General features: G+C 41.4%; 3 protein-coding genes across 12 annotated transcripts in view; 1 reads left to right on the top strand and 2 right to left on the bottom strand.

Moving 5' to 3' along the window:
* arhgap23a (Rho GTPase activating protein 23a) overlaps positions 1 to 8,729 on the top strand; it is a 79,345-nt gene extending 70,616 nt beyond the window's left edge. For all 10 annotated transcript variants that reach the window (XM_016666464.1, XM_016666462.1, XM_007542786.2 and 7 more), the window contains 3 exons: positions 337 to 430; positions 4,101 to 4,132; positions 4,313 to 8,729. In XM_016666464.1, the coding sequence (XP_016521950.1) occupies positions 337 to 430; positions 4,101 to 4,132; positions 4,313 to 5,716 (1,530 nt within the window). In that variant the 3' untranslated portion in view covers positions 5,717 to 8,729. The remainder of the gene's footprint in view (positions 1 to 336; positions 431 to 4,100; positions 4,133 to 4,312) is intronic.
* Positions 8,730 to 9,108: 379 nt separating this feature from the next.
* Positions 9,109 to 11,086, bottom strand: hexim1 (HEXIM P-TEFb complex subunit 1). Its single transcript, XM_007542784.2, has one exon. The coding sequence runs from the start codon at positions 10,723 to 10,725 to the stop codon at positions 9,622 to 9,624; it is 1,104 nt and encodes a 367-aa protein (XP_007542846.1). The 5' UTR covers positions 10,726 to 11,086; the 3' UTR covers positions 9,109 to 9,621.
* Positions 11,087 to 14,501: 3,415 nt separating this feature from the next.
* LOC107834711 (piggyBac transposable element-derived protein 4-like) lies at positions 14,502 to 16,882 on the bottom strand. The gene is made up of 2 exons (XM_016666456.1): positions 16,565 to 16,882; positions 14,502 to 16,442 (listed from the first exon to the last, which is right to left on the bottom strand). The coding sequence occupies exons 1-2, from the start codon at positions 16,732 to 16,734 to the stop codon at positions 14,711 to 14,713; spliced, it is 1,902 nt and encodes a 633-aa protein (XP_016521942.1). The 5' UTR covers positions 16,735 to 16,882; the 3' UTR covers positions 14,502 to 14,710.
* Positions 16,883 to 17,507: the final 625 nt, after the last annotated feature.

The following is a 17,507-nucleotide window of genomic DNA, read 5'->3' as shown; positions in this document are numbered from 1 at the left end:
ATCCATCCATCCATCCATCCATCCATCCATCCATCCATCCATCCATCCATCCATCCATCCATCCATTTTCTTTACACCCTTGTCCCTTAGTGGGGTCCTCACAGAAACATTTATTTTAATTCCAAATGTAGCATATTCCAAGTGCAGCAGTTGCTATAAATGATGACTAAAAGTCTCTAGTAAATTATTGACGAGCACACTTCACCCCCTGGCTTTGGAGTCTCAGATCCTGAGTTTTATTGACTTAAAGAAAATCCTACTTTATGAATAGAGAGTTGTGTTTTTACTCTAGATTTCTACCTTGTAAAGTTAATATCCTTCTTCATGTCTCCCCAGACACCAGTGGACACAGAGGACGTCCAACCCGCCCCCAACATCGACCACCTTCTGTCCAACATCGGCAGGACCGCTCTGCTCGGCGAGGCTTCAGGTGAGAATCGTTTGAATCTAATGCTGCTTTTCCTTCCCCTTTTTGTTACATTACGAAAAGAGACTATAAAAAATAATTGAAACTGGAATGTCCAACTTTCCGACCAGAACTGGAACGCAGCATGAGAACCGAATCCTTAGATCAAAGTGTCTCTGTGTTTGACAGCATGCCTACACTTCTCTCCTTTTTGCTGATCTCTTTTTTTTCCTTCCATGTTGCTCATCTATCACTTTCTCTCTGTGCGTTTCTGCATTTCCTTCTCTTAGCTGAGCCTGTGGAGCAGCCACTGCGGTAGGACGGGAACTCCCCTGGCAGTGTGTGTGTGTGTGTGTGTGTGTGTGTGTGTGTGTGTGTGTGTGTGTGTGTGTGTGTGTGTTGAGCGAGTGTGTTATTGGTGGTGACGACTTGTGTCTCCATGGTCTCCATTTCCCCTGGAAGTTGGCGTCCCCCCTGTCACTGTCAGATTGAGGTCTCTTTAAAATAAAAACCCTGCCACTTCAGTGTCGTTCCAGTTTGACTAATGAGTGACTTGATGCCTGCTAAAGCTGCTGCTGTTTCTGACTCAGAGTGTTCACTTGCAACCAGCTGCATTTCCATTGGCTATTTTGAAAATAAATTTGCTTAAAACTGCAGTATGTAACTTTAATTTTAAAAAAAATCTTTTAACATATTTTTTGAAATTGTCACCATGTGGTGACAGAATGGTATGAGACAGATTACCTGTGAAAAAATCCAGCTCCTCTGTGTTCTCCCAGTGCTAACTAGAAACAACCAATCAGATCCAGGAGGCGGGTCTTAGCGCTGTCAATCATCCTCCTGATAGCACAGCCTGTACTGAATGCTAAGACTTGTTAGCATGATGGCAGATAAACTGTTTTCCTGTAACTATCAGGTGTTTTTCCACCATTAGCACATTTAGCAGTGAGTACATGAAATGATTGACAGCGCTAAGAACCTCCTCCTGGTTCTGATTGGTTATTTTTGACCGGATCAGCAATAGTAGCTCAGGGAGAAGGCAGAGGAGCTCCATCTTTTCACAAATTATGTGACTCGTATTACGCTGTCACAACATGAAGTGGTATACTGCAGCTTTAATAGAAACATGACAATAAAAAAAACTTTGTTTTCGATCAATTTTGATCCTAGGATGAGGATTTGGACGTATTGAAATTGGTTTATTTTGCAAAACTGCAATAGAAACACTTTTTTTTCTCATCCCACAAGTAACATAATCAACAACTAAATGTTGCCACTAGCTCAACCAATGAAGAAGAGGTAGGAGATTGGTGGTGTAGCATGTTTTTAAATGACTTATTCACATGTTATCTTAATTGTGTTTATTTAATTAGAAAATTGTGTTTTCCGACATTAGGGAAATATTGACAAAATTTTGTGCGCATTTATAATGGAAACTTAAAGCTTCTGAGGGGCAGCTCACTCTGACTGCAGAGCACAGCGCTCCACTCATCCTCCAGGCTTTTTTTTTTTTTTTTTTTTCAAATCAATGTGGCCCCAATCATCAGGTTCCTCTAACCTCACTAGAGACTCTTATGGGACTCTAGGTTTTGCTGTTTCCCATGTGCCATATCAAAGTTTGAGTCGTAATTCACTTCCAGGAAATTGTGTGAAGCTCCCGAATGGCGACTGTGATCCAAACCTTCCTGCTTGCACCTGAAAAAGAGCCGCAGGGCTAACAGCAATTGTTTTATTTGACAAATAAATGGCTCCTTTTTGGTAGTGCGAACAAGGGGTGAGCACAATATTTTGTGGCACTATTTGATAACAATAAAAGCGACCATAACAACTATTTATATCTTCTTTTTGAACTGTATGCATATGACATACAAATATTGCTTTTGAAGGACAAAATCAATTTTTAATATGTTTCTTTAGGACATTAATCACATAAAGAAGTGTGATTTGCATCACTAATCTGCAACAGTAAGTGGATTTAATCATATTTTCAATATTTACTTACTCTAATTGAACAAGTAAATGGACAAAATAGAAAAACTAACAATTTGAACAGTCCTAACACCTTTGGGGTTTTTTCAAGCATCATTAACTGGAATTTATCATGACAACGATAAATCAAAATTCTTATTATGATAAAATAATTATCATGCATTTATATAATGGCTTTTAAAAGTGGTGTATAACAGTAGTTATATGATATATTGTAAGTATTGCTTAATAAATGTCAACATTTTAATTTATAAAATATAGTAACTCTTTTGGTTTGATTGCATCTATTCTGTGGTTCTGGTCCCCAAACCCTAGAAATACCAGGGACTCCACTGGACATTGCAAATATAAAATTTAATTAAAAAGAAAACGGAGTTTTCTTGATTCTGGATTTATTTTTAACATCTTGGTTTTCATTTTTGTCTCACAAACGTGCAAGTTAGAAGTAATCTGCTGTTATTTTGGGTTTTTTCCATTGGAACCTAGTAGGTTATATTAAGCCATATGAACTTAATGCACACCATCAGGAAACTGGTGATAAAACAAAACATTTCAGAAAGCAGGTAGTCAAAACACTGAAAAATGTAACATGCAGACCCTTCACACTCCAGAGATTTGAAACTTAGTCTGAAGTATTTACATCCTAATTATCATTTTGATTTAAGCTATAAAAGCACAAAAGTTTTTTGTTATGTGCATTACTTAATTTTCTGCCAACATAAAATCAAATCAGGTCTGAATCAGGTCTTTGCTGATGAGTGTGAGATCATTTTGTTGGAAACGTTCATGCCGTTGTGTGCAGGTAACTCTGCCACCTAGGGGCGGTGGCCTCAAACTGCATCAAGTCTATCATCCTTTCGTAGCCAAACTATAATAAGAATATATTTGAAATTTTATTTGCTACTATAATTTCCCATGTCATGACATATATGCCAGGCTAGACCAATAATTTCATTTTTTGAGACCAGAAGATTAACGTCAGAATTCTGAGGAGAAAAGTCAAAATTATTATTATTTTTTAGTGGTCCTATCATAATATTCTTCATTCAACAAAAATCATTTGGTTGTACTTTTTACCATCTGGAAAAATCTGCTCATTCCTTCTGAAGCCTTGTGTGTCTGTGTTTGTGAGGAAATGCGTTTCCCCGCTTCCTTCCCTGTCGATGATTGGTGCCATCAGTGTTTGCTGTGGTTCCTAATGCTCTCTCTCCTCCCAACTCCAGCTGCTGCTTCCCATCAAATCATTGTCTTTCCCTCCAAATGCTTGAGTCTGTAAACCGGTGTGTTTGCTCTTGGTTCTGACATGATGAGAGGACACAGTGGAAGTTCACAACTCCACATGAACTTTTATTTATTTTGATCTGTGCAAAAAGTTGCAAGTCTTTCCTTATTTCTTTAGATTTTGCTTCCAATGAGTCAGATTTTATTGTCGTCTTTTAAAGCTTTCTTGAGGAAATTTCTGCTGGAAATGGAAATGGAAACTTGTAAAAGTCCCTCGGAGTGGAAGGAAAACTTCTTACCAAGATTATTTTTGAAATACTATAATAAAATCTGACTCATTTGAAGAGCAGTATTTAAAAATAAAGGATGACTCATATTTTGTGCTGCAGCTTTGTGCTGCTGAAACGACCTCTGTGTCCTCCACCATGGCCGTTTTGACTTGTTCACGTTTTAACTTCTGACATCTTCATTTCTTCTTCCACAGACTCAACCAACAGTGACTCAGCTAAATCAAAGGTAACATCTCTCAAACACATGCATGACGGTTTATTAAACGCAACGTTCTGGCCCAAAGTTTACACAAACTGATATTTTTGGGATTTATTTATTTAAGATTGCTTTCTTTAAACTTCTGACCTGAACTGTGACGTAAGACAAAGTTTGTCAGGGTTACAGCAGCATTTCCTCCTGTTTCAGGGGTCATGGGGGTCAAAGAAAGACCTCACCGCCAAGGACTTCCTGGCTCTGTCCATCATGTCCGCCGTCACAGGCCGCAAACGAAGGAAGCGCCACCTTGCCCGCCGCGTTGGAAGCAGCACCGATGATGACTCCGAGCACGAACCGGTGAAAGCGGGGCACCTTGGGATGGAGGAGGAAGAGGAGGCAGAGTCGCCAGGGGGAGACACTGCTCCTCGAGCTGAGGGAGAAGAGGACGAGGAGGAGGAAGACGACGACGAGGAGGAGGAGGAGGAAGTTGTAGCAGGTGGAGAGAAAGAGGAGGCAGAAGAGGAGGTGGTAGCCGTTGTTCCCAGTCGGCCGTGCTGTAGAGAGGAAGAGGAGGCAGGAGAAAGGCAGACAGCTGTTTTGTTGCAGGACGAGGCGGTGCAGGCGGAGGAGGCGAAGGGCCCGTCGTGGAGAGCGCCAGAGGACGCTCGCTCCATTGTCTCCGGCTACTCCACCCTTTCCACGTTAGGGCGAAGCTTGGGGTCGGAGGGCAGGGGCGACGACGCTGACGACGAGCACAGCGAGCTGGTGAGCGAGACGGACAACGAGAGCGGCTTCGTCTCACGCTCCCTAACCCAGGAGAGACCCAGCAAAGAACCGACGACGCCCACGAGCCAGCCGTCATCGGCACCTCGCAGCTTCCTCTACTCCCAGTGCAAACCGCTGCTCCTCTCGCCCATGAACCTCCTCACCCCGGCAGCGCCCACCGTTAATACAGCCGACTCTGTCGAGAGGAGCGCAGGAGGAGCGCGCTCCAACACGCCTTCCTCTTCCTCCTCCTCCAACGCTCACAGGCTCCACTCGCGGCCTTCCTTCAACTCCCACAAGCTGATCCAATGCGATACTCTGGCCAGAAAGAAACTGAAGTCGGAGAAGTCCAAGGTCCGCTCCCTGGACCTGCTGGAGTTTCAGGTTGAGGGGACTGGCTCCGGGTCCGACAGCGCACCGAAACCGAAGCAAGACCCCTCCAGAACGAACGCTTCCTCTGGCAGCAGCCAGGAGAGCCTGCGCCTGTCCCGGCCGAGACCAGCCCTGCCGCCCAGCGAAGCCGCCTCCTTCACCCCAACCGGCCCGAGCGGCAGGTCTCTGGCCGAGCACGTCCGGGCTCGCCTGCTGGGCTCCGCCGACGACCTGCGCAGCGTGGGGCTGCGAAAACCTCCATCACCCGAGACGCGGAGGAAGAAACGAGCGTGGCGGAGACACACCGTGGTGGCCTCACCCACCGAGACGTCCGACAAGAGACCCCCGCTGAGCGTCAATGAGTTCCCGCTCTCCCCCGTCAACCAAAACCAGGTGAAAACTCCAGGAGCAGACAGCCTGGACCACGAACCAGTTACACGCCAAGCCCCCACCTCCAGATTCCACCAGTACCTGTGAAAACCTCCAGGTGCGATCCATTTTGGCATGGCAAGGGGAACCCCAGTGTTGCCAAAGCTTTAGGGTCTTTTTTCTTTGCTTTTTTCTTATTAAAAAAAACTTTCCTGTGCATAGAAGATACAATATGGTGCAATCCACATATTAACCCATGCGCACCAGATGCTATGTGTTGCACACAAGATACTATGTGAAGCGCACCATGCTGTGTCTCGTGCACTTATTAGTCTATTTTTATTTTTTTCTTCAATGTCCCTTTAGGGGCTTCGTATAAGACATAAACAAAACTCATCATTAACGCCAAAAATTCACAATTTAGTAAAAACAGGCATCTCTTCCTTCCTGACTCGCAGGAGAGATGCTCTCAATTGGTCACAGGAGGGCGCTGTTGTGCAGCTTTGCTCTGGTTGAGAAAAAAATGGTGCTTCTAGCTAATTCAGCTTAATGGTAAATGTTACAAAAGCTATCATGCAACAGGAGTAAATTCAGCAGATTTCCTTTTATCCTGCTACCAGTCTTCCTGACCTCGCTCACTGTAAAACTCCCGTTTTTAGTCCGACACAAGGACACAGATGTCTGTCTCTACTTGTTAATAACGTCTATGAGTGTTTGTGCAGAAATGATCACGTTTTGTAGCATTTTGTACAAAGCCTTGTTAAGTTAACCTGTGTAAATATAAATGTTTGTTTTCACCTGTGAGTTTTTTTTTTTTTAGTTATTTTTATATGGTTTACAAAACGTGCACAGAGTGCAGTCATTTCTTTCAAGAAGTTACTTGAAATGTTTCCCTTAATATATATTTTTTTGTTTATATTCAATATATATTATATATTTTGTATTAAAGTAAAAAATAAAAACAGTACTTTTATTGTTCATTGAACCTCTTGAGCGTACCTGTTGGAGGGAGATAAACACGACTAAAGCTGTTCCTTATTTCTCCATAGATGGCCTTTCTGATTCACAGCACTGTGCAGACTACCTTTATCTCCTGAGATACTGACTTTTTAATGAAAGCGATCTACTTTAAACAAACATCCGTCAAATCAGCTATCTGGGGATTGCACGTAGCAAGTCCAGCAGATCCCTTTGGGAGAGTTTGCCGACGGCTGAGCTCATCATTGTTTTCGCGTTACCTCAGATCTCACATTTTCACCTTTTTAGTTTGGGATCTTTTTTCAGCCCATCCCCACTGAGCATTCATCTGTCGGCGCAGTTTTTACCTTGGGGGATGTGTGTGGCTGGGAGTTTTCCATAAGGTCAGGTTCTTAATGAATCCTAACTGACTGGTTGAAATGGTACAATGGAGAAACTGAAAACAAGTCTGTGGAAAGTGTCTCCCGCCTAAACTATAACCTGAAAAAACATAAGAAGCAGTTTTTATATGATGGTTTAATTTATTAAAGGGAAAAAGTAATAAATCCTCCACCTTAGTTACATCATAAAACGGGGTAATTAACCCTGTTTTGTTCCAGTTTCTGTAACCCTGAAGAAATCGTTTAAAACAAAAAGTAGAAACAAATATTAAAAAAAAAAAAAAAAGCAACTTGCTCTGACCCAACAAAGTCTTTGACATCCATCAGTCTGGAAATCCATTTCTAAGCCTGTGGGACTGCAGTGAATCACAATAAGAGCTGTGAAGCACAAATGACAATTTGAAATGAAATGAACCTCCCCAGGAGTGGCTGACCTACCAAAAATTAGTCCAAGAAGACATTTATGACTCATCCAGGAGGTCACAAAGGAACCAAGAGTAACATTTATAGCACTGCAGTTGTTTCAGTTAAATTCAGTGTTAATGATTTAACAGTAAGAAAGAGGCTAAATTACTGGGCGTCATTCCAAGGCAGACGCTCCCGTCCGAAAACAACACAAAGGTCCGAATAATAATTCGATGATTCCCAAAACATTTCGGAAAACGAGTGGAACTGTTTGGACTTTATTAGAGTAGCATAAATTTATCCGACAGTAAAATACGGGGGTGGTACTGTGATGATCTGGGCCAAATTTTGCTCTCTGGGGATTACAGTTGTTTAAATATTGCCAAACTGGTTTGGGTTGCTCTTTTCTATTAATAAATCAAATCCTCATTCAAACAGTTGAGATGGTAAGAAAGTCACCTTCAAAACTGCTTTTTGTACTTAATTTGTACCATAATATAAAACATCCAAATGTGACCAAAAAAAACGAAGAAATGTGTAAGATGGGGAACTTTTTCACAAAACCGTATAATAAAGTCTTATGTGTTAAACCATCATAAAGAACCACAAACAACTTCTCTGACCAAATATTCCAGTGAAGAATGATGATAAAGTTCTAGTTTTTTCTTACCTCGAGATTCTTCTACAAGTGCCTGATTTTCTGGAATGCGTTGTTTCTGCGGTGCCATGCGCAGGTCTTGTCTTTTTTTGTTATTTCATTTTGTTGTATCTGGATCCCCTCCTTTCTCCCGACGTGGCTGACCGACCCAAAGACGTGTACATTATTAAACTCCGAGTGGAAAACTAAAAAGCACACTTCAAGCCAAGGACGCATCTATGCACTCCCTTCGCCTTCAACAAGAGGCGCTTTTAACAGCTGTTACTAATGCTGCTAAGACGAGGGAAACAATAAAAGGCATAGAAATCCCTCAGCTGCTTCTGCTTCGCCCCTGAAACAAACTGAGGTCATGTGAATATGGTACACCTAACAAGTCCTACCCTAAAACCACATTAGGTCATGCCAGATGATATCAAATTTCCTAAAGGTGAACAAACCTCATCTGTTGTTGTGTGATGTACTGAAATGTGATTTTATCTGATGTTTATTGTTGTATTTTAAAACTAGATTGTTTTGTACATACCTTAATATGTAACATACTGTATTGTGTACATTTGGAATTGATTTTGACTATAATTGATGACTAAAAAGAAAAAAATGAAAGAAAAAAAGCTTGTCTGCCTGAAATTATTTCCCTTGTGGCTGTTTGCTTCAAAACAAAAGGTATATGATGTAAATAAACAGAAATATGTTTAAAAGAGGAGTTGTGAGTTGGGTTTTTGTTGAATGTCGCCCCCTGGAGGTGGCAAATGAATAAAGTGTTCCTTTTTTTTCAGTCTTAATGTTTGCTTCTGCACAAAAAGGAAACGGCATCCAAATCTTTGAGGCCACTTCCCGTTAAATGCTGCAGATACAAATGTATGCAGTTAGAAGTGCAAATGCACTTTAATAGTAGGAACATGCACAACTTAACTTTAGATTTGCTTCCTGTGGGAACATTAATCTATTTCTTCCTGCACTGTCACAATGTGAAATCATTACAAAGGGGGAAAAAAAGCCTTGTGATCAAAAGCATCAAACAGCTGCTTTCAGTGACTGCTTCCTGTATCTTCTAGGATCAAACTTTGCAACAAGACACCTTTAATCAAAACTTTTTTTTATTATTATTTGAACCAATTATAACACACAACTGTCAAAATGGTAAGTCTGGAGTTTGCTTTTGCAAAAAGAAAAACAAAAAAGGTGTTGGCAAGCTGCTCTAGTTTGCTGTCATTTCTTATTTGATTTCTGGAGAGGAAATTAGATTTTTTTTTTTTTTTATTTGAAACATGGAAGAGTTTGTCAGCAGATATTCCTATAAAGTTGTACTGGAAAAACAGAAATCTGGTATTGTTAAACATCTTTTTTTATATTTATATATATAAAATTGGAGAATATTCATAGTGAAATATTTACATCTCCTGAAGAAAATTTAACAGGACAGCTTACAGCCCAAATGAGAAAGAAACGTCATGTTGGTTATTGCATCACCGTGCAACGACTTCTTTGTCCAGACAACAGACTGATTACAGAAACTGATAACATTTTTTTTTAAGAAAAAGAACAGTAGTCCAGTTTTTTTTTCACCTTCTTGAATTGTTTTTGAGTTTTTTTCAATTCATAGCGACCTGCCCACTCTCCTTGGTGGGCTGACTCTGGAGGAGCAGCTCGGTGTTCTCGGCTCTCAGTCTCTCCAGCTCCAGTTCCAACTCCCGGAGTCGGACCTGGGAGTTCTCCGCGGCGGCCACGGGCTCCACGGCGCGCCGCAGCCGGTTGTTCTCCTCCTCCAGCCGGGACATGCACTTCTCCAGCTCCAGGTACTCCTGCACCAGCTCTTGTTTAGTCATGTTCTGCAGACTCTCGACGTGGTACATCTCGTAGGTTTCGGAAAAGTCCCGCTGGAGGTACTCTCCACCTGCGTTCCCGGGCCTCCCGATGCCGTCGCTGCCGCCTCCTCCGCTGCCGTCGTCGTCGTCTTCCTCCTCGTTGTCGAAGAGGTCCTCCTCGCTTCCAGTGTCCTCCATGCGACCTCCGACCCCAGAGAGCCGCCGGACCCCGGTTTCTGTGTTGAGGTCGGGCTCCTCTCGGTCGTGCTCGTCCATCAGGAACTGGGTGGTGTTATAGGGCGCGACGGGGAGCCCCTTGGCGAACATCTCCTCCCTCATCCGCGAAGCCCTCACGGTCTCCCGCTCTTCCAGGGCTTTCTTCTCCTCCCATGAAAGTTTGTTGTAAGGCTTCCAGTGGCGTTTCTTCTTTGAGGTCCTGCGTCTGTGCCTCTTTTTGCCCAGACGTGCTTCCAAGCCAGTGTCGGAGTCGATGAGTAAATTCTCCACTCCCGACCGGTTCAAAGTCTCCTGCAGCGGGCCGTGTTCGCCTTTTTTCCCGCGTCGCTTGTGATCACAATCGGGTGAAGCGTCGGAATCGGTTGTTTTGAGAGGCTCGGTAGCATTCGGGTACTTGGAGAGCTCGTTTCCGGCTGCTGAAGCGGGACACACCTCCCTCCGTCCGCCTTTCATTTGCCATAACTTGTCTGTGTTGATATCCTCGTAGTTCTCCGCCTGACGCTGATGCTTCTCCGCTCTCTGGCGCCCCCTCTCGCCGTTCTGCGGTCCTCCACGGTTGTTGGCTGGGAGATGCTCCAAAGCGTCCCCGCTACTCTCACCTGATGGACTGCCTGAAGTTACCATGCGATGGGTGTGCTCCGCTGGCTCCGTCATCCTGATGATATCCTTCTTATCGGTTCCGTTTTAGCACATCTTAGAGCATGTTCATGCCCAAAAGGCAGAAATTCAAAGTTCGTTAAAAGATAAAAAAAAAGTGTTTTTTTTTTTTTAAGAAAAAAATAAGATTTCCAAAAAGACTTAAAATGTTTAAAGAAAGTTCACTTTCACGTCTGGAAACAAACTTCCGAATAAGTAAACACTTGTTACTCCTCCAAGGATTTGTCAGAGCAACTGTCGCTAACTACCATTAACTGTTTCAGTGCTGTCAAAGGCCGCCGTCACTCAGAAACTGCATTTCACCGTCACAACTGTGTCCAGTGTGCTACAGAAGAAGAGGGAGTCCGTGTTTATATAGCAGCTCCGCCTCTCTCTGTGCGCATGCCTCTCCTTGTTACGTCTACTGAATTCTGGGATATGCTGTTCTCCTTACAGTAGAGCTAATGCCTGAGACGTCTTCTCTAAACTACATAGTCCACAAGTCTGCCGTAACTGATGAGATTTGTAACCAATGAGAGTGTACAATCATTCGCCCAAAAAAGACCACCCTCCTTTTTGTTGATTGGGCTGTAGGAAAACTTTGCTGTTGCTAAGCTCAACTAATTTTCTGATTGGACAGCATTTACTGTCAATCAAAAGAGCGCGAGCTACATTAAAAAAGCAGTCCCGGGCATTTTTATGGGCACTACTATTTACAAAGAAAGGGGTAATAAGTAGATGTTTTGATTTAGAAACTGGTTTTAATATTCTAAAATAGTTTATATATTTACCAGAACTAAGTAATCGTATATTCTACTCCGAAATGTGCGACGCACAATTATTTGGAGCCAAAAACGTCGAGAAGTAATTGAGTAATAAAATGTTAGCCCCCTGTAATGCAAGGAATATGAAGCGGTCCTTACACAGAATGTAGTCCGCTTTTAGTGTTAATGTAAAATAATAACAATGAAGCAATCTACTCTGTAAATTAAATAATTTTAAACGGATATGTAAATAAAGATATATGGCTTTTGTGTGCTACTAGTATGATTTGTGAGTTCGTTTTAGCATTACGTGTTGTGCGGAGTGATATGCCGTAAGGCTGGAGCTTTGGGGGTGAACACTTAAACCAGCGTAAACAAACGACATTTATTGTGAAGCCGCCGCTACGGTCACACTCCCGAACCCCTCGTTGTCAAAGGGTGGGTCAGGCGATCTCACACCTGTTTAATAATGCTGCTATCATCGACGAAATGGTGTAGATCCGTTTTTTGGCAGCCCCAAATGTACAGTGTTTTTACACCGTTGCTTTAAAAGCTAAGGATAAGTTGGCTAACGTTAGCTGTTAACGTTAGTTAGCGAACGGAGCGCTGCGTGGTGTTGCTCGAAAATTAAAACACTGCATCCTTTACATGATATTGTGAAATCACTCGAACCAAAAATAATTAATCCGAAGTTTGGACATGACAGTCCCGAGCGGGAAATAATTCCTGACAAGGGCATATTTGAAGAAAACGTGACGTTCTGCATAAAGCTAGACTAGCTAAAGCTAACTAGCTCGCTCCATGGTTTTATGTTGTCATAATCCAAGTAAATAAAACAACAATACTAATGTTAAGTAACATTTTACTAAGCGTGTGCTCTGATTCTGTTCATGGTAGACTATTAAAATATAACTAGCAACAGAAATTATTGTATTTACTCCTCAGCTGACTAGGCCAACGTGCTTTCATTGGCACCGTTTAATTCCTGGACTAACACAGTTCCCGTGCAAGTTTTCCATTACATTGTTATCTTTAGTTTAATAAATTTAAGGTTTGCTGCGTCTTTTCAGAGCAATACAAATCACAACCTGTACTATATTATAAGCAAACTGGGAATAACTGCTGTTTGTATTAAACGGCCGCACAACAACTTCGATTAACTGCTATTGCTTCAGGAAGTAGTCAGCACCAGATCTTTGCTTTAGTTCTCGGATAGTTAACAAACGTGTACATGGCACTGTCCTAATATTTTACAGTTTAAACTGCCATATAAACCCTTTATCTGCTTTTGCACAAATATACAGTTAATCTACACAGGTGCAAATAGATAAACCATGCACTGGAGTTTTATTTTTATTATTTGTGTGTTTCACATTTTTTCAGATAAACATAATTTAATGTGTTTGAATTCATTATTGAGTTCACAACACTGTATTTATCTTCAACTCTAAATGCTTAGCTAACACATCCACATATTTTTATAGTACCCTCACAGCTTCCATAAACTGTTTAGCTTTCATTAAAAAGGAGAAATGGGTTATTTGCTGTGTGACCTTTTACAGGGAGTCACTGGGAGTTATTGGTTTCCTCCAAACTGTGCCTGTAAACACCAGGAATCCAATGGCTCCCAAACAACACACAGGCCAACTACTTCTACTAATAGAAACAGGCCCAGTTTCACCCCTGGCGAATAAGCAAGCTGAACTGTGAATTCTTTGAGGAAGAGGAGGTTCACTGCTGTTAATGTGAAACCCTGACGACTGGTAAGACTGGGAAACCATTCCAGAGCTGCCCCCATATTCCTCAAATCAAGGAGCAGGAGCTGCAGCTACACAGCCCAAGCTGCTCCTGCACAGATCACAGCCTCTGAGGATTAGCAGACATGACTTAATCTCACACTCAGTTTAACCTGGTTATTGCTGCTATTGAGCGGAGATAAAAGATATTAAATCATGTAATTTGAGGCAAAATACATAAAGGGGTTCATAAAGACAGGAAGTGCAGATGTATTTTTTTGTGTGCAATTCAAAAACTGATCCTGAGGCTGCATCAAGGTAAAGAAAAACATTACCTCAAACATTGTACCTCTCAACTCCCCAAACCTGCTTTTTGTGTGTAGTTGTGTCGTTATGTTTGTTCTCCAGGTTAGATCATATTCTTTCTCCAAGTTTCCCAGCTGCTCTGTGTTATAACACACACGAAATATTAATCATCTAATCAATGTTCATATAGTATGAAGAAGAACATAAAGTTTCAGTTTAATGGATCACAACAAATGCATGCACAATGTATTGCATGCACTGAAGGCAGTTTAAGCTTTGGGAAAATTTTTTTTTAAAGTTGTGCAAATGATACAAATCACCAACAGATGGCGCTTCTGCCCCATTTACTGATGAATTAAAGCGGCGTTATTTTTTTTTATAATGGCTTTCAAAATAAAAGCTTGATTACTGTAAAAGGGAAATCCACGTTACATGAGTCCTGAATTGGGGATTATATCACATTCAAAATAAAGGTCGCAGATTATCTTTAGAATACCACATAATGTTTGTTTATTGTATATTAAATCATGTTCACTTCCTAGTTCCACATTATTTGTGTTTAATAATCTTTTTTTCAATGCATCTTTAATTATGTCCTATTATAAAGTTTCGGCGCAGTTTATTTTTACATCTTTGAATGCTGTGGAGCTATTTTGTAGCATTTCAATATTCAGTATATTAATGCAATACTTATATCCTAATTTTTCAAAATGTGTATGTTATTAATCCATAGCTAGTAACCAAAATGCAAAAGAAAATCACAAAATACTACATTCATTTTATTGTTTTTAACATATTTTTGTAAATATAAAATGTCCTAATTTTATCCCTCAAAATTGCCAATACAAAAATATTGTGTGAAACACTTTTGTAAACTAATTTTTTTAGTTAAAGCCAATTTTATAATATGTAGCAAAAAATAAATAAATAGAAATGTTTTATTTTTATTTTATTTCAAAAAAGTTTTTAAAAAACAATAGAACAAACAATCAGTATGACAGAGAAAAACATGTGCATACACAACCAAGAACAAAACAATTTCTCGTTTTTATCAGTAGAGTAGCAGTAGTGTCTCAGGAACTTTGTATGTTGGGCCCAGTTTGCATAAATCACATAAAAACACAAAGAAACATTTTTACATCAGCACAGTCCGTGTTCTACATATGACATTGTGTCATTCATCATCTTACAAGGACATTATTTTTTATTACTGGAGCTGTGGTAGACCTTGTGGCAGTTCCTGTCCACAATGACGCACAGAGGAAGTTTGCATGCTTCACACATGAAGGGAGTAGCTCTTTTACAAAGCCTGCACTTTCTGCGCCCCTCCGTTGTTTTCTTTGCACCAGTTGCCCCCTCAACGATTGCAACAGGCAAGTGGTCATAGCTCATCTTCTGGACTTTTTGTGAGACTCCACAGAGCTCAGTTGTCAGCTGCTCCAAAAATTGCTGGTGCGTCATTGCCCGCTCCTCCAGTTTACCACACATCTCTTTGTGAAGTAGATAGCTGTTTGTTACAGCAATATCAATGAAATGGTGCAGGATCGTCATGTACCACTTTCTGCTCTTTCGCCGTGAAGAGTAGGAGCCAATCAGCTGGTCTGACAAGTCCACTCCCCCCATGTAGCGGTTGTAGTCCATGACGGCTGGCGGCACTGGAAACTCGAGCTCTTGAAGTTTTCCTTTGACCTTTTCCATTCTTTTGATGGTGTCTCCTGAAAAGGCAGTGTGTAGGGTAGAACATATACTCACCTCCCTCATGTTCATCCATTTGACAAAAATGAGAGGTCCCTCTCTGATCCATCTAATAGACCCTCGTGGCGATTTTTTTGTCAGGGCATTCTTGGTTGTTTTCGGGACACCAATTCTTGTGCTTCTGAATGTCCCGCATGCTCCAAACCCGAGCTCGTAAAGGTGACTGAACAGCGTTGGGCTGGTGTAAAAGTTGTCACAGTAAATGTGGTACCCAGATCCGAGGTAGGATTTTTTGATGAGAGACATGACAACATCAAAGGACATCCCCTTTCCAGAAGGCTGGAGGGTCCTCCCAGAGTAAATCTGGAAGTCAACGGTGTAGCCTGTGTTGTCAGACAGCACAAAAAGTTTTATCCCCCACCTTGTTGGTTTGCTTTTTATATATTGCTTCAGGCTAGTTTTTGCTTTTGTGGCTACCATGCGTTCATCAACAGAGAGGTGTTGCCGGGGGTGGTACACAGCTTTGCAGGCAATCTGCAAACTGTCATACAGGGGCCGCAGTCTGTGAAGACGGTCATATTCAGGTGTGCCTTTCTTGCCGTCATTGACCGCATCAGCCACAGGGTCACTCATGTGCATGTTGGTAGTGATGTTTAAGAACCGATCTCTGGACATTACTTGGGAGGGGTACGCAACCTGAAATATTGTGGAGGTTCTCCAGAAATCTTTGAGCTGTGGCCGTTTCAGAATCCCCATGTACAGTGTGAGCCCAATATACCGATACATTTCCCCTTCTGTGACGTCAGTCCATTTAAAATTTTTCCCAGCAGCCAAATGTCTTGCTGCATTTTTGTTGGTGTTTACACACAGAATTTTGATGGTAGTCTGGTCGAAATACATTTTGAATATCTCTGATGGACATGGATTACTTTTGCTATATGAAAGTGGTGGCTGCACACCTGGCTTTCTTTTTGGTAAGAAATGGAGTGGAGGACGTGGCAAATGGTCAGGCTCCTTTTCTGTTTTCCATCTGCCGTTATAACTTGAGTGTGTTTCTGACCTGGAGCGCTTTCTTTTATTTGCCTTAAACGGACTCTTCCGACTTCCGTTTCTCCCTTTTCCTTCCGCCACAACAGAAGGTACAATAGTATCTTCACCCTCCTCATCCTTTTTCTCTTCTTCATCCTTCTCCTCATTCACCTCATCCTCTTTCTCCTCCACATCATCACCTTCACTGCACACAGAGAAGTTACAGATGAGTTAATTTTTTTAGTCTGAAAGTAATATAAAAAAATCACACGTTTTCTGTGCTTTTCTCTCACTCACAAAAATTATATTATATACACACACACTTACTCCTGGAGTGGATCGATGCCCTCAAGAAATTCCGCTTCATCTTCACTGTCGGCAGAATCCGGATCAGAAGAATCCATAGAAAGTTCATTCTCATCATCAGCTGCTGGGGTGAGCCCCAAAGCTTCGCAGAAAGCAGAAAGCTTCTCGTCTCTGGGTGTTTGTAGATCCATAACTGTGTCTGTATTGAGTGTATGTGATGTTTGGTGGGTGTTGGTCGAGAGCGAGTTTGCTAAAAGCGAGCGAAAAATAAAATAAAATCCACGCCGCCGGAAATGAAGTCACTGATTGCTGTGTACGGAGGCCCCCAGGTGACATGGGGATTTTTATTTATTTTGTTTTTTGTTTTTTTTTTTTTTTTTGCTTTCCTTGGCACTTTCTTTTTTGCATTTTTTTTTGTCTATTTTGTCTACAAAAATGTCCATTTAAAATGTAAAATGTATGCACATTTAAAGAGTCTCCGTGTTTATTTCTTTGGTGCAAAAACTGATTGAAAATCGATTTTTTTTCTCTGCATGTTTGTGTCTGTTTGAGTACGGTTGCGACGGAACTGCGCATGAAAACATCCCTTTAAACCATTCAGACAACCAACACAAAGAGACACTATCAAAGCTGTCAGGTGACTTATTACCCCGCGATAATAACTCAGAAATAGTCCAAATAGTTTGGATGTATCTTTTGTTTCTTTCCGTCATACGGAAAGTTTCTGTTTATATCATAGGTTTGTGGTGCATTTCCATCCTAAAGAAAAAATATAAAACTTCACATATTTCACAACGAGATATTAACATTCATGAAAAAAACTTCACAAAAGCCTTGTATTAAAGCAGAAAGTACAACGGACACCGTAAAAAAGGCTTACAGAATTCAATTATGCCTCATTAACCAATCAGTACATCATTGAGAGAGAACGCAACACCTATTGCGAGGTAACGCAAAAGAAAAA

The sequence above is a fragment of the Poecilia formosa genome, unplaced genomic scaffold, assembly GCF_000485575.1.
Source record: "Poecilia formosa unplaced genomic scaffold, Poecilia_formosa-5.1.2 Scaffold728, whole genome shotgun sequence".
Lineage (NCBI taxonomy): Eukaryota > Metazoa > Chordata > Actinopteri > Cyprinodontiformes > Poeciliidae > Poecilia > Poecilia formosa.
This window is presented reverse-complemented; position numbering and strand designations above follow the sequence as displayed.